The sequence below is a fragment of the Silene latifolia genome, chromosome 2, assembly GCF_048544455.1.
Source record: "Silene latifolia isolate original U9 population chromosome 2, ASM4854445v1, whole genome shotgun sequence".
NCBI lineage: Eukaryota > Viridiplantae > Streptophyta > Magnoliopsida > Caryophyllales > Caryophyllaceae > Silene > Silene latifolia.
Genome location: NC_133527.1, coordinates 50,086,929 through 50,106,320, shown reverse-complemented (window position 1 = coordinate 50,106,320; position 19,392 = coordinate 50,086,929). Strand labels below are relative to the sequence as shown.

Here is a 19,392-nt window from a genome sequence, read left to right as displayed (position 1 = left end):
CTCATTCTTATCATTCTTTACTACTATAGTACCTCCCTTCTTAGGTACAACTTGGACAGGACTGACCCATTTAGAATCAGATATAGAGAAAATAATGCCAGCATCAAGTAATTTATGTACCTCAGTTCTTACCACCTCCTGCATTGGAGGATTTAGTCGTCTTTGACCCTGTGCACTAGGCTTGTGGCCTTCTTCCAAGTGAATACGGTGCATACAAAAATCAGGACTAATACCTTTCAAATCGTCAATGTTATACCCAATGGCCTTTTTATGAGTTCTCAAAATAGTCAACAAAGTAGAAAGTTAACCTTCAGTTAGGCTAGCATTGACAATTACCGAGTTCATCTCACAGTCATCAAGAAATTCGTATTTAAGATGAGAGGGAAGAGGTTTTAGTTTAGGTTTCTTTACCTCAGTTACCTTAGGTGCGATACCCAAACTGTATACCTTTTGATGGGGGCATTCCTCTCCAGTTAGCTAGATCATAAACCAGAGCAATCTCCATAGGATCCCTGTCCAAACATATAGGAAGACACTCATCAATAGTAAAATCAACAACATCTATACTATGACAAGTTTCTTCTATCATGGGATGTTTTAATGCTTTTTATAAGTTAAAAACAATTGTATCATCCCCCACAGCTAGCGTCAATCTCCCTTGCCTAACATCTATAACCGCCCCCGCCGTGTGAAGGAACGGTCTACCCAAAATGATAGGGATTTGGTTATCCTCAGCCATGTCCAAGACAACGAAATCTACGGGGATGAAAAATTTTCCAATCCGAACGGGAACATCCTCCAACACCCCCAGTGGGTGTTTAACAGATCTATCGGCCATCTGCAAAGTCATATTAGTAACCGTCAACTGACCCATATTTAATTTCTTGGAAATAGAATAAGGCATGACGCTAACGCTAGCTCCTAAATCACAAAGAGCTTTACTAATAGCAAGATGACCAATATGACAAGGGATAGAAAAACTTCCTAGGTCCTTTATTTTAGACGGTGTATTAATTGGCAGCATGGCACTGCACTTCTGAGTGTAAGCAATGGTTTCCACCGCATCAAAGGATCTCTTCCTTGTCAAAATCTCCTTCATAAACTTTGCATAAGCCGGAACTTGAGTAATTAATTCAGTGAAAGGAACACTTACCTGTAAATTCTTCACGACCTCCATAAACTTATCAAACTGCTTGTCCAGCTTAGATTTTTGTTGCCGGTGAGGAAAAGGTAGTGCAATAGTAATGGGCTCGGCTTGCTTAACCTTAGAATCAAGTTTTGAAACACCATCATCTGCCAAAGAGGTGCCTCGATCGAGCCTTGATGTCACTCGATTGAGCACAGTAGTTCCTCGATCGAGCATGGGCTGACTCGATCGAGGAACCTTAGCGGGTTCATCTTTTTCGTTCTTTTTGCTCTTGTCTTCAGCTCGTGTTTCAACTTCGTCATGTTCTTTTTCATCATCACTAAGCTCCAAATTGCCCAATCCCTTAGGATTCATATAAGGTACCACATTATTAGCAGTGGGCACGTCATTATCATGGCTTTGCAGGTCGGGATTTGCATATGTGGTACCGCTCCTCAGTTGAATAACATTAGCTTGCTCGTGAGCTTGTTTACCTTGAGGAGGAAGACCCCCAGCCTGTTTTGATGGATTTTGAAGTGCCATCTAAGCTACCTGATTATCTAACATCTTATTGTGGGCAATCAGCTCAGAAATTTGAGCCGTCTGCTTCTGGTACATTGACAAAGTTTGTTGCAAAAGATTACGCAACCCTGCCATCTCATTGTTTGGAGTTTGTTGAGGAGGTTGTTGATATTGATTGTTGAACTGCTGGCCTCCTTGATTTTGCCTTTGATATCCCCCTTGTGGTTGATTACCATGATTGTTGGGAGGGACATAAGAATTCTTCTGTGGTTGTATTTGCTGCGGGTTTTGCACATTCTGGCTAGACCATTGAAGGAAGGTATGCTCCTTCGTTCTTTCATTGTAAAAGTTGGAGAAAGGTGTACCTTGTGCACCTTGTCTGTAAGACTGAAAGGCATTAACCTGCTCCAATGTGCTCAAACACTCAGCTGCATTGTGACCGTCCAAACCACATCTAGCACAAGACTCCTCTAGTTGCTGACTCATAGCATGGACTCTCTCCTTACTAACCAATGATTGGGTAGTCTTAATCTCAACAATTTGGGCGGAAATAGCCTCTAATTGTGCCGCAAGAGCACTATCAACACCGGTTCCTTGCATGCTTCCCCTAGGATTTCCATACTTGGCAGTATGAGTGGAAATCTGATCAATTAACTTCCACGCGGTAGGATCATTGGTGTTGTCCTGAAACCTCCCATTAGCTGAGAAATCCAACAAGGCACGATGATCGTCATACAACCCGTTATAAAACTGGTTGCAAAGAAACCACTTTGGGAAACCATGATGGGGAACTGATCGGACCAAACGTTTGAAGCGAATCCAAGCTTCATTAAAATCTTCAGTAGCTCCTTGCTTGAAACTAGTAATCTGACTTTGAAGTGCGTTAGTCTTCTGAGTTGGGAAGTACCTCTTATAGAAAGCAAGAGCAAAAGTATTCCAGTCAGTAATGCCTTCACCTTCCATGTCTAAATCTCTCAACCATTTTGCAGCTTCATCTTTCAGAGAAAATGGAAAAAGCACCTGCTTTATCTGATCTTGTGTCACTCCACCTGTTAAAGGGATAGAACAATAATAAGTGACAAATTTCTCCATATGTGTCGCAGGATCCTCAGCAGATGTCCCTCCAAATAAATTCCGTTCCACCAAATTGATGTAAGATGGACGGATTTCAAAAGTTCCATTAGCAGTAGTGGGCTGCTTGAATCCTTGTGGGATGGAGGCCAAGATAGGCTCAGAGTGACTGGCTAGAGTAGGCATGATGGTAATCTTAGGAGTGGGAATTTCGACAGGAATTTCAAGTTCGGGAATTTCGTCCTCTTCGTAGGACTGATCGGCCGAAAATTCTGAGCTCCCCGTCTCGACGTCAAGTATACTCAAGTCTTCTACTTGACCCACTTGCTGAAATTTCCGTCTGTAGCGAAAAGTCTTTTCTGGTTCAGGATCAAAAGGAATAATCTTGGACCTATTCGACCTGGACATACACGGAACTAACAAGAAAAGTGTGAGAACGGTCTCAAGGAACTAGGTTCCCTGAGACAAAAAGACAAAATAAACATAAACAAACTAAACAATTGTTGCCTCCCCGGCAACGGCGCCAAATTTGATAAGTCTAAAGTCGTATCACCAATATCAAAATAAAACTATCTCAGTACTAACAAGAATAGCTAGTGGTAATACAGGTATCGAATCCACAGGGAGGCAGTAATAGTCAGTCTGTAAATATTTAGATCGTCTGAAGGTAACCGTTTTCTTGGGGGTTTTGATTTGTTGTTTATCTAGTCAACTAATAACGAGTAATTAAAAAAAAGGTTTATAACAATAATATTAAAAGTCTAGGATTTCTGGTTCACTAGGTCAATTATATGGGGTCTCTTAATCAATTTCTAGATCTATCAAGTTATCTAAGGTCACAAGATTGGTTAATTCTATTTATGTTCTTTAGATCGAATCTAACATGCAATCGCTATAATTAGACACAATCTATTTGATTATCGCGGCCTATATTAATTCTAACCCTGTCGGTGAAAGCATTAATTCGCTACACTAATTAACAACTCAGGCCTAAGTTAATTAACTAGAAGAAGAACAATAATTAAAAGATAACTTATACGATTTCGCTAGCAATTAATCAATAATCCCCTTTCTAATTAACCTAGATCCCCTTTATCCTAGATGAGGGATTTAGCTACTCATAACTAATGAAACAATAACAACAATGATAATTGAAGACATAATTGACAATGTTAAATAAGAACAATTAATTAAGAACATAAACTTAAATGAATAATTATTGAAGAATGATTAATACCGTAGCAACAAGGAAATATTAAGCTAGAGAGTTTTCAGCCGTCCTAAGCAAAATAAAGCGTAACCTAATAATAACATACGAGTTTTGAATTTATAATACAAAATAACCGTTTTAGGAAAATCCGGAAATAAAACTGCCAGAGAGGTTCCTCGATCGAGCCTGGGTGGACTCGATCGAGGACGATTACTCGATCGAGCCTCAGGGGACTCGATCGAGGAACCAACTTCACAGGTTGATTTCTTCGTTTCTTCACTTCTAGCCTTCAAGTTACCTCGTTCCTCGTGCCATGCTCCGTGTATTCCACTATGCCATCTCCGTTATGCTCATCTTAGCTCGATTATCCTCGTAATGCGTCATTTCTGCATTAAAACATAAAATAGCGGCAGTATCGACAATTCACTACAAAAGGGCATATAAACGATATAAAGGCACGAAAACGGTACATAAAATGGTATGAAAGGAGTTATAAAAGTATATATAAAAGTGATACATCAATAAGATAACTGATTATATAAAAATGTGTTTGGCAAACTAGCTGGAAAGGTATCTGATTTTGGTGAAATGACGTAAAAATATATGTAAATTATTTAATATTATAGAATAAAGGGGTACAAATGGAAAAGAAGTAATTCCAGGTACCTAATTTCTCAAATGCTACCTGAGGTGGCATTTCATTTCAGGTACCTTATTTGTGGTCAAATAAGCTACTTGAAGTGTCGTGCCAAACAGAGCCTTAAAATGGAGAAACTATTTTTGCACAAACAAGGCCAAACAACACATATAAGATAAACTATGGTGTGGTAAGATTTGATAATAAAGGGGGTCTACTCCATTCAACTCCACTCTACCTATTTGTGTTTTGCACAAATATTAAGAAGGGTGGGGTTGGGTGGAATATATTGTAAATAAGTAATGGGATATGATGTAAATAAGTGTGGTATGAGTGGAAAATGGTGGAGTTTGATGTAGAATTAGTGGGGTATGAGTGTCAAATATTGTAAATAAGTAATGGGGTATGAGGACAAAATGGGCATTTGTCATTCTTTTTTAGGAAATAAATAGAGTGGAGTTGAATGGATGAAAAAGGAAATATGGTAGAGTGGAGTTGAATGGAGGAACTATATAGTCTAATATTAATACTACTACTAGTAGTCTACTACTAATAATAATAATAATTAACAATATATATATATATATATATATATATATATATATGCGTGTATATATATATATGTATATATATATATATATATATATACTAGGTAGTATCCCACGCTTCGCGCGGACTGTTTTAAAATTTTATTATTATAATTGAAGAAAAATAATATAATTCATATATAACCTTTAATATTTTTACCTATTAATAAAAATAAATTAATTTTTTTTTCTCAAATTTTATGTTTTTAGGTTTAAGTTCAGTGTTTTAAAATAAAATACATATAATTTTTATTAAAACTAATACTAAGTTATAGTTAATTGCGCATGATCAACGTTTTACCAAAAAAAAATGGTAACTGATCAAATATCACATTAATTAAAATAAAATTTATTCGAATAATGCAACAATGAACATTAAGGTATCAAATTATATCATTTCACAATACGTTATGTTCCAAATCAGTTAAAATATTTGTTCAAAATGATGTGAATATAATTTTATGCAATTTTTAATTTTGTATGTATGACGTTTGACATATATTTATCAAACATATATGGCCCACACTAAACTTATTCAAATGTTTTGGTTGTGTCTTACATGTGCTATGTGTCAAACATATCCATCAGAAATTTGCACCTTTTATTTTTTTTAACAACTATATATAACGATGTTTAAGAGTTTACCGTAAATAAAATAGGTTGAATTTTCTCAAATATCATTTTTATTAGATAACATATAAAATATTTAAATAAAAATAATATCTAGTTAGTCATAACTAATGATTTGTTCTTGACGTATACATATTTAATTAAAGATATTAAAGGAAAATGTAATGTGTATTCTACTTTTTCATGTTGTTTATATAATAGGGTTTTTACTACATGATACCCTTGTATTTATTCGAATTCTACGTGATACCCCTCGCTTTTCAAAAATACCCGTGGTACCCCTAGACATGATAAAAATATCTTAAAATACCCAAAATGCTCTAATCCGCCTCATTAAAATGTTTAATTTATACATTTTTTATAGATTTTTTGGCAATAATTTGTCATGTCATTAACATAAACATCGTTACTCAATTGTAAACATATTATTTTTTACAAAATCTAACATATTAAAAACGTGATTTTTAGTAGATTGGGTATTTTTAGAACATTTTACTAAATTTGGGATACCACTTATATTTACAAAAATATAGGGGTACCACGTAGAATGCGAAGAAACACGGGGTACCACGTAGAAAAACCCTATATAATATTATATTACTTAATAATGATTACTTTTCTTTTAATTATTCAAACTCACTCATGATCACTGTGTACATACATATTCGTTATCACAGTATTTAAACCTCTCAAAATCTCATATGTATTCATTTTGTCGCAATATATTTTTTTCGTTCCCACAGTATAAAAACTTATATCTTAGTAGTTTTTTTTAAGTTTTGTTTTTAATAAACACAATTATTCTTCAATATATATTTTTCTTAATAAAATTAATGGCCGGTCTAAGTTTTATAACTTTCTCAAAATGTTTTTTTTACGTAAATGTAAAATATTATAAGATGCCCACTTTAATCATCTCTACATATCAAAATATGCTAATAAATATAATGAAAATTATACTCGATTGAAAGCATTTTTCGCAATGAATGTTTTTATTTAGAATTTAGAATTTTTATCAAAATAGTTTTTTTTAATAAATTTAGAATCAAATCAACGTAATTATTTAATATAATTTTATAATAAAATTTATTAAACTATAATTAATATTTACTGAGATTTATGCTGCATTTATTATGTTTATATTTAATGTTCAGCTGTAATTAATATCGTATTTAATGCTGGGTTGACACGTGTCGCATCCACAACGTTTCAACCCAGTTTTATAAATATACTAGGTAGTATCCCGTGCTTCGCACGGCCGGTTTGTATATTTTTTTATTTTAATTGCAAACAAAAAAATATTTATATATAATAAAGTTTAATTTGAGATTTAATCTATAAATCAAATTGATTGAATTTTTTTTTTTTTTTTTGATGTTTAACTTCATAGTATAAATAATTTAATATACATCATATAAAATGCGGTTTACTTCAATAAAAATAAGAGTTAGTTAGTAATCAATGTTTATACTTCACGTATACGTATTAATTAAAAATAATTATAATTAAATGTAACCGTAATATGTTTTCTGCTTGTTCACACGTGCTTGCTCTAAGCCTAACACAATTGTACTTATAAATCATTATTTTTGTTGGGATTATTAAAATGCACTCGTTATCACAGTGTACATACATACTCGTTGTCACACACTCACACTAATTGTTACTATTAGTAACAATATACCTAACACATATTTTTAACTATTATACAGTATCGAATTTGAAGTTACTGTGGAACGGATGAAGTATATTAAGTAGATTAATCTTATATGTATATACTTTAAAAGACTGGGTTAGGAGAATTGTGGATTGAAAATATTAACTTAATTAAAAATAATAGTTAGTTGGGCATAATCAATGTTTCATACTTCACGTATACGTACTAATTGAAAATATTTATAATTAAATGCAACCGTAATATGTTTTTCGCTTGTTCACACGCTTGTTCTAAGCATAACACAATTGTACTTATAATCCCCACCTTAGGAAGAATCCCGCGCTTCGCATAGTCAGTTTTGATATTTAGCTTTGTAAAGCCAAATTGCGAAAAAATGTGCTCGCATACTCGTGATTAAGATTATTCATAAACGAATTGTGTATTATTGTAATCTCCTATAAAATCTAGTGCAAAACAGTGGCGGAAACACTGTCGAATGGGATTAAATACACAAAGATAAAAGTTCTAACTGTTATAAATTGAGAATGTATAAAATTCTCAAGGATAAAATTAAATGGTTAAGTCTAAACAAATGCCACTTTTATAAAAAGGGCGAAAATAAAATTCCTCAAAAGTGTTAAAACTAAAACCATAAAAGAAAGCAGAAAACAGAGTAGGATCTGCAAACTACTCGCTAGCTCACACAGAAATCCCCAGCAAAGCTAATACATGTCATGTTATAAACATAACAGCCACAATCAGTGGGGAGTAACTCGACGTTCTCCCAGCCATATCACATGATATAAATGTTACAGATGCAAATAATATATCAAAGTAAATTGAAATGTTATAAAACATAAGTAACAAAATATGATTACCAAATCACGTTAAAACCAACGTGCTGCATGCTTAAAAGCAAAATATACAAAAGATAGAATGGAAATAATTAGTTCAGGCTAGATATCCACTTTAGCTATACTTTTGACACCGCAGCATCTTTACTAGTTTCGGGAACCCAGTGTCACGCTAAGATGACCAACTCCAAGCTCACTAACTAGACAACAAACTATAATAGGACACGACTTACCACGCAGTGCGAAATCCTAGTCTAAGTACATGTACATGACTCTACGACGATCTGTACCTCCCGCAGGATACCCAACCATATAGTCGTTTTAGTAAAACCGTATGCCTTAGTTTATTATTCTTTGCCTTTACTTTCATTATTCCAAACTTAACAATATTCCAAGTGATATAGTATATTATTCAAAGTATATTATTTCAAAGGTTCGTAAGTGAACTACACTTTTATTTTTTTCAAAACAGAAAACTTAAACTTTACTTCCAAAAGTATAAAATTAATTCAAGGATTTTAAAATAGATAAGTTACTGTAATTAAACTTTAAAGACCATCCTTTGACTTAAGGTACTTTAGTAAAGACTTATTACTTAGGCTTTAATGAGACGGAGTTCTACATTAGTTTATAAAACTGAACAGCAGTATTGTAAAATTCATAATTAATTACAGAAACATTGAAATAACGCAAGGCCAATTTTCATGGTTTCCTGTAGCTTTTAGCTACAACTTTTATTTTTTGACAAACTTTAAATTACGAAAGTATCAGGGGTCTAAAAATTCATTTATAAAAACTGTCATAAAACGTCACCCATAATGTTTCAGTTCATAAATCCATTTTTAGAAACTATTTTAAGGTAAGGCATAATTTTAAACATAATTAAACATGATAAATCTTCATTGAGAAAAATATTAGCTACTGTATCAAAAGCAACATATCTTTTAAAAAATGAATCTTTGAGAGAAGTCAGAAACGCGTTTTACAGGCGAGCTGTTCACAAATAATTTATTCTGACCAAACCGTAAGTCTAAATATTATGAAATTTTTTATGCAGACTCCACACTTTAAAATAACAGGAGTTTATTCTTTACACTTTTGCAAATTCGAAATAGAAACAGGTGATATGATTTTTACAAACAGACGAACATATTTGACAGATTTAACAACGGTTTTCATCAAACTTGTAAAATACACCATAAATCGAAAATAATGATTGAAGACCTACAAATTTATACACAACCTAATACTCCATGTCTCTGCCATATACTAAAATATTGTAAATTTACAATTTTATTTAGTATTTTTAACATAATTAAAACCGAACAGAATCGCTATAATCGCAGAAACTGCGTCAATACTTTAAATTACGAAATAAATACTAAAACTCCAAAATAAGTACCACGAAAATTCATAGTATCTTAAATTCAACTATTAATTCCATAAAAATAATTTACATTAGTTTAAATTATAAAAACGAATTATTAAAACCCTAATATCAAAACAATCGATTTGATCATAAAACTTGTAAATCAACCAAAATAAATACCCTATTGACAAAATAAAATTATACATAGTCAAAATAAATTATGGATATCAAAAGATCAGAAATTAAAGGTTGCGAAAATCATATGTATCAATAAATCATCATAAAACATTAAAAATCCAATAATACATACAACTACAACAATTAAATCGATGTAATACCGAGTAACGTCGAAGTTACCTTGTTATGAATCCGAATTCACATATGCTAGCCTTCAATATCTCTTCTACAAACCCTTCGAATAGGATGAACGAATGAGGAGAGAAGATCGATAACGAAAATTTATGGTCGATGCACCGTGTATGATACACGAATATTGAGAGAGTAAAAGAGAACTTTTTCTTAGATTTTTGCAAAAGCTAAAATTGAAGTAAGTATGAGAGACGTAGAAGAGTTTGTGATATGAACTAGGAAGCAACAACCAAGTGAATAAAATTACAATATCCTCCATCTTTTGCTCGGTCAAAAGAGGAGAAATAGGAGGTAGTTTTTAACAAATTTGACTAAGTAAGGACCAAAAGGATGTAGATGAAATATTAGCAACATGTAACATAATAATGTTCACGGTTTTAATACTTAAAAAATGGACAAAGGTATATTTTGGTGTAAAACGTAAATATGGTGTGTCGGTCCAAATTATAAAATTACGACCATAAGTAGTTAACGTCGTCAAAATGGCAATAGAAAATAATTAAGTATTTAAATCGGAAATACGAATTTATGTCATTTTGAGCTTTTAAATAAAACCACGTACATAGAAATATGCCTCGGAAATGTTTAATACAATTTTTGACCAAAAATATTAAAATTCTCATACGACAAGAATAAACATTTTCTATGTAAGTTTAAATAGAAATGAGACTTCGGGGAAATATCAAATATTTTCGAGTAAAATTATACCAAACGGGTTTTCGAGCCAAAATCATTAAATGGGTTCGAAACATTAAATATTCGAGAAATATTTAAATTTACAAATCTACTCAAAAGTTATTACTAAAATCAAACTCGAAAATTTGCGGGTGTTACAATTATGGTTTGTTGGTTGCTCCACATTATTAAAGGAGGCTATAACTTCAATCAGTGATTTTCGGATTTGTAAATAGGTTCCTTTGCTAAAATGGAGGTAGATGGGTTTATTTCCTTAATATTTTCTTCTAAGTTTTTTTTGGCACGCTATTTCTTTAATATTTTACTCGGTCTATAGCTATGACCTTATGCTTATATCTTGACTTCTTGACAAAGCAAACAAAACTGTTTTCCCTTTTAACCAAAATAAACTTCTTAAAAAATTTAAACATTAACATGCAAATATCTATGTGGTTCTATTTTATCTACATTCATCATGTATCAATGAATCATCCCTTTTATCTTTTGATAAAAAAAATGGCAGTTGTAGCTTAAAATTTTGTATAATGCATTACTCCGTATTTAACAGATGAAAGTATTTTGGTCGGTTCTTTGAAATGTATGGCAAATAATAGTGAAATCGGCTTGCGCTTAGTTCTTGCTTACATCCGACAATCTGGATACATGCGCTTTCCATCTTCCAGTAATCATAGTTTGTAGAAATTTCTCTCGCAGTGGGCACTTTGTTTGTTTGGGATGGAGACCACACCCGCAAAAGCCATGAAAACCAAGTTGTGAGAAGTAATGTAATGATACCATAAATGATACGCAACAATTGAAAATCTTAAATTTTATATATCTCACAATTTGCAAATGGACTTGTTTAGAATAGAAGCTTGTATTTATATGTAGTGTACATTAAATTTGCACAGATAAACATAGTAATGAATTAAGAGAGACTTTGAATATGCACCCAACATAAAGTCTATACATACATGCGATACATTCAACATAAACTCTTTTACTTTGACTATGGCTCTGTTTGGTAAAACTAACTGAAAAGATAGCTGAAACCTGAAAGGTACCTGAAAACTGAAAAGGTACCTGAAACCTGAAAAGGTAACTGATAAGGTAGCTGAAAATTAGGAACTGATAAGGTAACTGATTATATAAAAAGATATTTGACAAACTAACTGAAAAGGTAGCTGATTTTGATGAAATGACGTAAAAGGATATGATAATTATTTAACAATATAGATTTAAAGGGTAAAAACGGAAAATTAAACCAAATCAGGTACCTGAAATCTCAAATGCTACTCTAGGTAGCATTTCATTTCAGGTAGCTTATTTGGTTAAATAAGCTACTTGCCAAACGCTTACAAAAAAATAAGGTACCTGAAATTTTGGTCAAATAAGCTACTTTGACCAAATCAGTTACCTGAAATGCCTTGCCAAACGGAGCCTATATATACCTTGGAAATAGGTAATTATAAACTGCTACTACATTCTCATAATCTCATAAAATGTTCAAAATTAACTTGTAGATATTGTCTATATTAAATGTTCCTTATTTTAAACTAATATTAATACACTAATTAGTATTAGTAATTAGTAATTAATCATGTATTAACTGCTCAATATGCCCCATGTCAATCCACAATTCTCCTAACCCAATTTTTTTTATATATATAGGTAGCATCCCGTGCTTCACACGGTCAGTTTTAATAAACTGTTATTATACTATTAAATGTATTTGAAAGCTTATATAAAGTTATTTTATTTTGTATTAGTATGGAGTATTTCATTTTTATTTTCTAAGAATTATTATTTAAGAAAATATAGCTTAGGTTTTCTATTTTACTCCTTTTTCATGCCTCTTTATGATTTGACATCAATATAATATTGTGATATAAGCCTCATACTATTAACTTTTTTTTTCCAAAAAAAAAAAGAAACTTCTTTTACATTTCGATATTGGTGGAGGAAATTAATCAAGATTCACTTGTTTTCAAAATGTGCATAATGTATTTTTTTATATACGTTTAAATTTCGAAGTAGAAGCTAAAAGTTGTGTTATCCTTCTTGATAAATGTACTTATTTAAATGTTATCTAAAGTGTTTTTTCTTAAAGGAAATTATAATTTTGAAACCTAACGGTTTTTATGTTATTAATTTTTTGCGTACTTATGTGTACAAAGCAACCAACTCATCTACGTTTGACCAATTTACAAATGAAAATTTTATTTCTATATAATGTCTTTTGGCTAATTAAAGAACGTGAATTTGAAAATAAAACCAAAAAAAACACAATATAAATATATTTTATTTTTTCTTTTCTCAAAAAATAAATATAGTTTATTTTTTATTTTATTAATTTTTCTTCCTAAAATCATTACTACACTTGTATGTAAAAAAAATAACTTTTTATGTTCATATATACATCTTTATTCATTGATAATCGAGTATAACAAAACATGTATATACTAACAACATGAATCATGATTATAATAGAATTTACATTATTCTTTTAACAAAGTAAAGCAAAATCTAATTTACAGTACATTATCATGGATAAAGTTTTAACTAATCATGGCAAAATCTAGTTTGTTTAGGCTGCTTGGGTTCATCCTTTGGGTTTTGTATGGCTTCAATATTGATTCACGTCGATTTTGTTATAAATTGCTCCTTTATCCGTGACCACCTGCGATTAAACAACATAAAATTGGTATTTATTATAGAAAAAAAATAGAAATAATTGAAAGCATAAAGAGATTGAGTTTACCTTCAAATTAAATTTAGCTTGCCACTTTGTCTTCAAGTGTTGTTAAATCCCCCAAAGTACTTTTTCACTCACTCCTATCACCATCTTTGCTTGATCTGAAGAAGAAATTAGAAAAAAAATATTGAGGAAATTATTTCTAGTGGCATAGTAAATTATATATCAAAATATTCTATATATAATTCTGGAAAATATATACATTATTAATACACATACTACAACACAATCAAAAGTGATTGTAAGCAAATACGGAGTAGTATATTGCATATATATAGAAATGTGTTGCATGTATCATGTATGCATCTTGTACTCGGTCAAAAAATAGTTGGACTACTCTTTATTTATTGATTTGAAAGTTGTGCTTTGAAATTATGTATACATTTTCAATGTTCAACACCCAAATACTTAAACTTTGATACATATACAATTTTCAAAAAAGAAATGCACATATTCAACGTATATATAGTGTACATACATAATTCCTAGTTACTTTTATTATGACTTGTGACTTATTTATTTAATTCTACCAAACCAATTAAAAGATGTACAAATGTCTAATCCACACTTTCTCAATTTAATTTTATATATAGATATAAGATATAAGATAATTCTAATGAAAATTATACTCATATGAAAACATTTTTCGTGATAAATTTAAAAAGTTTAAGTTTCGTAATTTTTCTCGAAATATTTTTTCAAATTAATTATAGAGTTCTTATTTATGTAAATCCAATAAATAATAACTTTATTAAATTGTTGTTGATGTTGATGCTTATATTATATTAATGCCTGTACTTAATGACTATACTATCATTAATGGTTGTATTTATGGCTTAATATGCCACGTGTCAATCCACAATCATCCTAACCCAGTTTTATATATATACATATATATATATATATATATATATATATATATAGATTTGGGATCCTATGAGAACCACTAGTATAATGAGAACCATTACTACTAATAATAATACTACGGACGACATTAGACTTTATTTTGTTTGAAACCTACGCGCACCCCCAAACTCTTCAATCTCATTCATTTTCCCAATTTCACTTCCTCACTCATCTCTCCTTCTCTCTCTTCGACCATCACCCTCTCCGTCATCCTTTCCGATCGTGCTCTCCGATCATCGTTAACCAAATCATATTTCCGTCACTTCTCAAATCTCAACACATTCATCATAGGATTTTTGTTCCTCTAATCCGATTCAATCGCCATTACTGAGTTTCATTCATACAAATTAAGGTAATCCGCTGCTCAAATTCGATTCTACGCTAATTTGTTCATGCTATATGCGAGTTAATTGAATAAGCTTGATGCGAGTTAATAACTCAAACCCTTCAATATTTTTTTGGTAGTAATTTATGTTCTTGGCAGAGCTTGTTTGTTTGCATTTAAAGATATGCTTTATCGTGGATGGGTGGACTTCATTTATGTGGTTTAGGCATTACGGGTAGCCAGTACATTGTGCATAACGAGCATCTTGATAATGAATTTTTATGGCTTTTCTATTGTCTATCGGAGCTAACTATGACGTTTCCCAATGTGCGTCTTGTTCGATCTTGTACTTTCTTAATATTTTCAATACTTGGTGCCAGTCGTCATCCTGAAGTGAAATGGGCTGAAAGGGAGGACAAAGTATTTCTGACTGTGATGCTGCCTGATGCTAAAAATCCAAAAGTTAATTTGGGTCCTGAAGGAACCTTTACTTTTTCCGCTACTGGAGGAGGAGGAGATCTTGAATATGAAATAAAACTAGATTTGTGTGACAAAGTCAATGTAGAGGTGTGTTTCGTCTGTTCATCCTTGATGATGCTCTGTAATACAAGTATTATGTTACGAACTTTTTATGTCTAATTCATTTTTCTTGTTTAATTCTCTGCTTGAAACGTCGTGAATCGTTAATAGGCCAGAGAGTATTTGGTAGTTACCTATTGTTAAGTCAATGTAGATGCGAGTTTGGTTGTTCACTGTCTTGGCGTGACCCCTAATATTATCTTACCAAGTATTTATGTTAGTTTTTCTAATGTTACGTTCTGCTCAGAATAGCTTTTTAGATTCTGTTGAAGAGTATTTGGTGGGTAGTTTGATACTCCTAAAGCTAGCTGCAGATTTGTTAACTGTTGGCTGAGATTGATTGGTCTAGCTTATTATGAGGGAATGATATGTAGACAACATTCAAAATTTGCTGAATATTTAGGAGATGAATGTGTAGATTCACTGTCATTTCAAAATATCTTCAAGCTTCATTTTTCAGAGTTAATTGACTTAAACAGTACAAGTCATGGACTCAAAAGGATATTGTACATGCTATTGTTGCTGTCATCCTTCTAATTGTAATTGTGTTTCTGGTTAGAGTTGTTATTTTGCTGTCTCACTTATTGTGTTCTCCATTACCCTAGGAAAGCAAAATCAACTATGGTGTTAGGAGCATCTTTTGTGTTCTAGAGAAGGAAGAGAATAAATGGTGGAATAAGCTTTTGGAAGAGGGAAAGCCTCCACACTATGTGAAGGTTGATTGGGACAAATGGGCAGATGAAGATGATGATACTAGTAAGCAAGCTATTTTTTTCTGTTCATTTCTGTGAATGTCTTGGAAGTTTTTTCTACTAAACTTCATAGAATGTGTGTTAAGTTACTGAATCTATTATTATCTCTGCTTTCTAATTGTCATCTTCAACTCCTTTTACTTCATTGCAGCTTGACTCACTGCTTCTAAGACGATATTTCGCTAAGAATCCTCGCGATGACCTTCCGGACTTTGCTGATCAGGTAAACTTATGAGCTACTTTGTTGCGATCCAGGGTCCAATGCTCCAAATACTTGCTTCATAAGCTTTAATATACTTTCATGGTCATAATCACCATCTACAATTATTCTATCATCATTTATATCCCTTCTAACCCTGAAATGCAAATTAGGTAGTAAGTATGAAGTAGTTCGTTAATTATTCACGTGCCAGCGGATGTTTGTCACCACTTTCACCTTTAAAATTTCATCTTCTTCATGCTCAAGTGAATTTTCTGTCTAATCTCATTTTTTTAGTTTCTGAATGACATACGCTGGTTTTATTTGTTTTAAAGGTTGAACACAAGTCATTCTAAGTGATCCAAAAGTTTTTAAGGGTGAAAGAGACAATCGCAATAGCATTACACATGTCATAGATATCTGAACATCCGCCACCAAACGCGTTCTTACACTGCTGCATCCTGTACACTTTTTAGGGAAAATCTTAGCGAGGCATTAGGTTGTAAAGGTAAATATCGGACTTGACTAAACATTCAATACAAAATTTGCACTTCTTGATGCAATTATCATCATGTGTCATAGAAACAACCATCCATTTTGTTTCAGCACAGCGGCGAGGTTGTGTACACCCAACCTTGGTGTTAAATCTTGGTCCGAGACTTGATTTTGGAATCGTGCATTATACAACACTCTTCCTTTATTTCTCTTAAATTTCATTTGCGCATTCTGTTAATTGCACTATTGCAGTACATAATCTTTCGTCGGGGTTTTGGAATGGATCAAATGACAGAATACTTTTTCACCTGGAAAACTAAGTTATATGTACATGAAATAAGGTACTATGTGCATGAAATAAGGTTCTATGTGCATTAAAAAGTTTTTCAGTAGCGTCAGTTGTTTATATTGTGATACTAATTACTGTTGGTAAAGGACGTTAATTTTCTATGTGCATGAAATAAGGTTCTATGTGCATTAAAAAGTTTTTCAGTAGCGTCAGTTGTTTATATTGTGATACTAATTACTGTTGGTAAAGGACGTTAATTTTATATGTGCATGAAATAAGGTTCTATGTGCATGAAATAAGGTTCTATGTGCATTAAAAAGTTTTTCAGTAGCGTCAGTTGTTTATATTGTGATACTAATTACTGTTGGTAAAGGACGTTAATTTTATATGTGCATGAAATAAGGTTTTATGTGCATGAAATAAGGTTCTATGTGCATTAAGAACTTCTTCAGTTGCATTAGTTGGCTATATTATGATACTAATTAGTGTTGGTTAAAGACAATAATTTTATATGGGCATGAAATAAGATTATATGTGCATGAAAAAAAGGTTCTATGTGCATTAAAAAGTTCTTCAGCTGCATCAGTTGGTTATAATATGATACTAATTACTGTTGGTTAAGGACGTTAATTTTCTATGGCATGAAAAGGTTCTATGTCCATGAAATAAGGTTCTATGTGCATGAAATAAGGTTCTATGTACATGAAATAAGGTAAATGACTGTGGAGGAGATGTAATGCATTTACTGGTCTTTTTATGTAACTACAAGGCATTTTAGTGTATCTATTACATATCTTACTAATATGCGAGAAACATTTCAGTGTACTTATGTCATTTATTTCCTACTCGTATTTATTTAGCGTATTTTAAAGGCTATTAGCTCAATGGTAGAGCAATGTGCAAATTTTGCACAAAGATATGGGTTCGAGTCCCATATAGCCTATTAAATCGCAAATCCAATGATATGATGCAAGCACTACAGTACAATTATTTAGGAGGCCATAATCATATTCGGCAATCGTGCGCAGACCATGATACAACTCAAGCGAGCAGATACGACTCAAGCGAGCGACAACAATGGCAATGAGCCAGTGGAATAGATTTCCAACGATCAGAAGTTCAATACAAGCATTTCAAAGACTAGCATATATACCAAAACTATTACTACCATACATGTCATATTGGAAATAGGATTACCCTACACTATTTTTCATTCTTAGAGTAAAATAAAGATTTGGTATTTCATAGCCAATATGGGAGTCGAACCCACATCTTGTGCATTGCACAATGCTCTCCCATTTTGAGCTAATTGGCTTTAAAAATAAGTAAAACGTAAATATTCATAATGTAGAAACTCTAATGACTATTAAAGATAATATAAGCCGGTAATGTTGTCAAGGATGTAAGCAGCCAAATGATCATCTCTTTTGCAGTAATGTGTCAAAGGCAACTTTGTTGTCTACTGGGATCATAAAAGAAGCTTGTACTATTTGCAGGAAAAATTTAATGTTTCATTTTCATGTGTAGTTGTCAGCATCTCACTTGTTTAGCAAGCACTAAGCACTACTATATACTACTCGTAGAAGGTAATATACTCAGCACCAGATAGTCAGATAAAGATGTGGCTTAAAAGTGAAAATTCAATATGAAGTTTAATGAAAAAGGTAAAGCGAGTAGTATCTTAAGAAGAACAGGTCTATTACCGACTTAACGGGTTGAGACACAGCGCAAAACAAATAAAGAAATGCAAATCCCTACATCTACCGTAACACAGAAAAAGATGTTGCAATTTCAAACTACGAAATTTCATCCCAAGTTCTTCAAATGCTATACTACCGTAATATTTTGAAAAGACTGCTCTATTATACAGAAATCGTAATCAATATTTATCAAATACGGAGTACAGCCTTTCTCTCACGAAAACTCTCATTGTATCCTCTATAACTGTTTTAGAAAGGTCAGTTAATAACTCACCCAACACTGCCATATTCTACATACTTTGTTGCAATTACATTAGAAATTGTTAGAAGTTGAGATTTTTGGAGGATTTTCAGTGAATTTAAATTCTACTTATCACCTCACCCAGTTTTGTTCATCATATCTTACAGGATTTCACGTGTATGAAATCAACACCAGGTAAAAAGTGCGCAAAAATTCTGAAATTACAGTAAGGTTCAAAGCAGTAGCACCAGTGGAAAACTGATTCAAGGTGCTCAACCCACTTGTATCAGTAAGGCTTCTAGCTTTTATAATCATTGCAACAATTATGATGGCTTGATAGGAAAACGAGTAATAACAGAATGTTGGTTTGAGTAATGTTAGCGTTTATTGTTGGTTCTGTCGTTTTTTGGTTGTCAGCAAACCAGTAAATACTCGTAGACTAAA

The 19,392-nt window shown here is 32.2% G+C and overlaps 1 protein-coding gene and 1 non-coding gene across 2 annotated transcripts; both read left to right on the top strand.

The window, feature by feature from the left end:
* Positions 1-2,423: 2,423 nt before the first annotated feature.
* LOC141645158 (small nucleolar RNA R71) lies at positions 2,424-2,530 on the top strand. The gene has a single exon (XR_012544744.1). It is a non-coding gene; the product is annotated as a small nucleolar RNA R71 (small nucleolar RNA).
* Positions 2,531-15,005: 12,475 nt separating this feature from the next.
* LOC141640764 (uncharacterized protein OsI_027940-like) lies at positions 15,006-16,063 on the top strand. Its single transcript, XM_074449446.1, has 2 exons — positions 15,006-15,260; positions 15,878-16,063. The coding sequence occupies exons 1-2, from the start codon at positions 15,006-15,008 to the stop codon at positions 16,061-16,063; spliced, it is 441 nt and encodes a 146-aa protein (XP_074305547.1).
* The last annotated feature ends 3,329 nt before the right edge of the window (positions 16,064-19,392 follow it).

Coding starts and splice junctions, on each gene's coding strand:
- LOC141640764 (XM_074449446.1), top strand. CDS start 15,006: ATGACGTTTCCCAATGTGCGTCTTGTTCGATCTTGTACTTTCTTAATA. Junction 15,261..15,877: donor GTGACAAAGTCAATGTAGAG/GTGTGTTTCGTC, acceptor CCATTACCCTAG/GAAAGCAAAATCAACTATGG.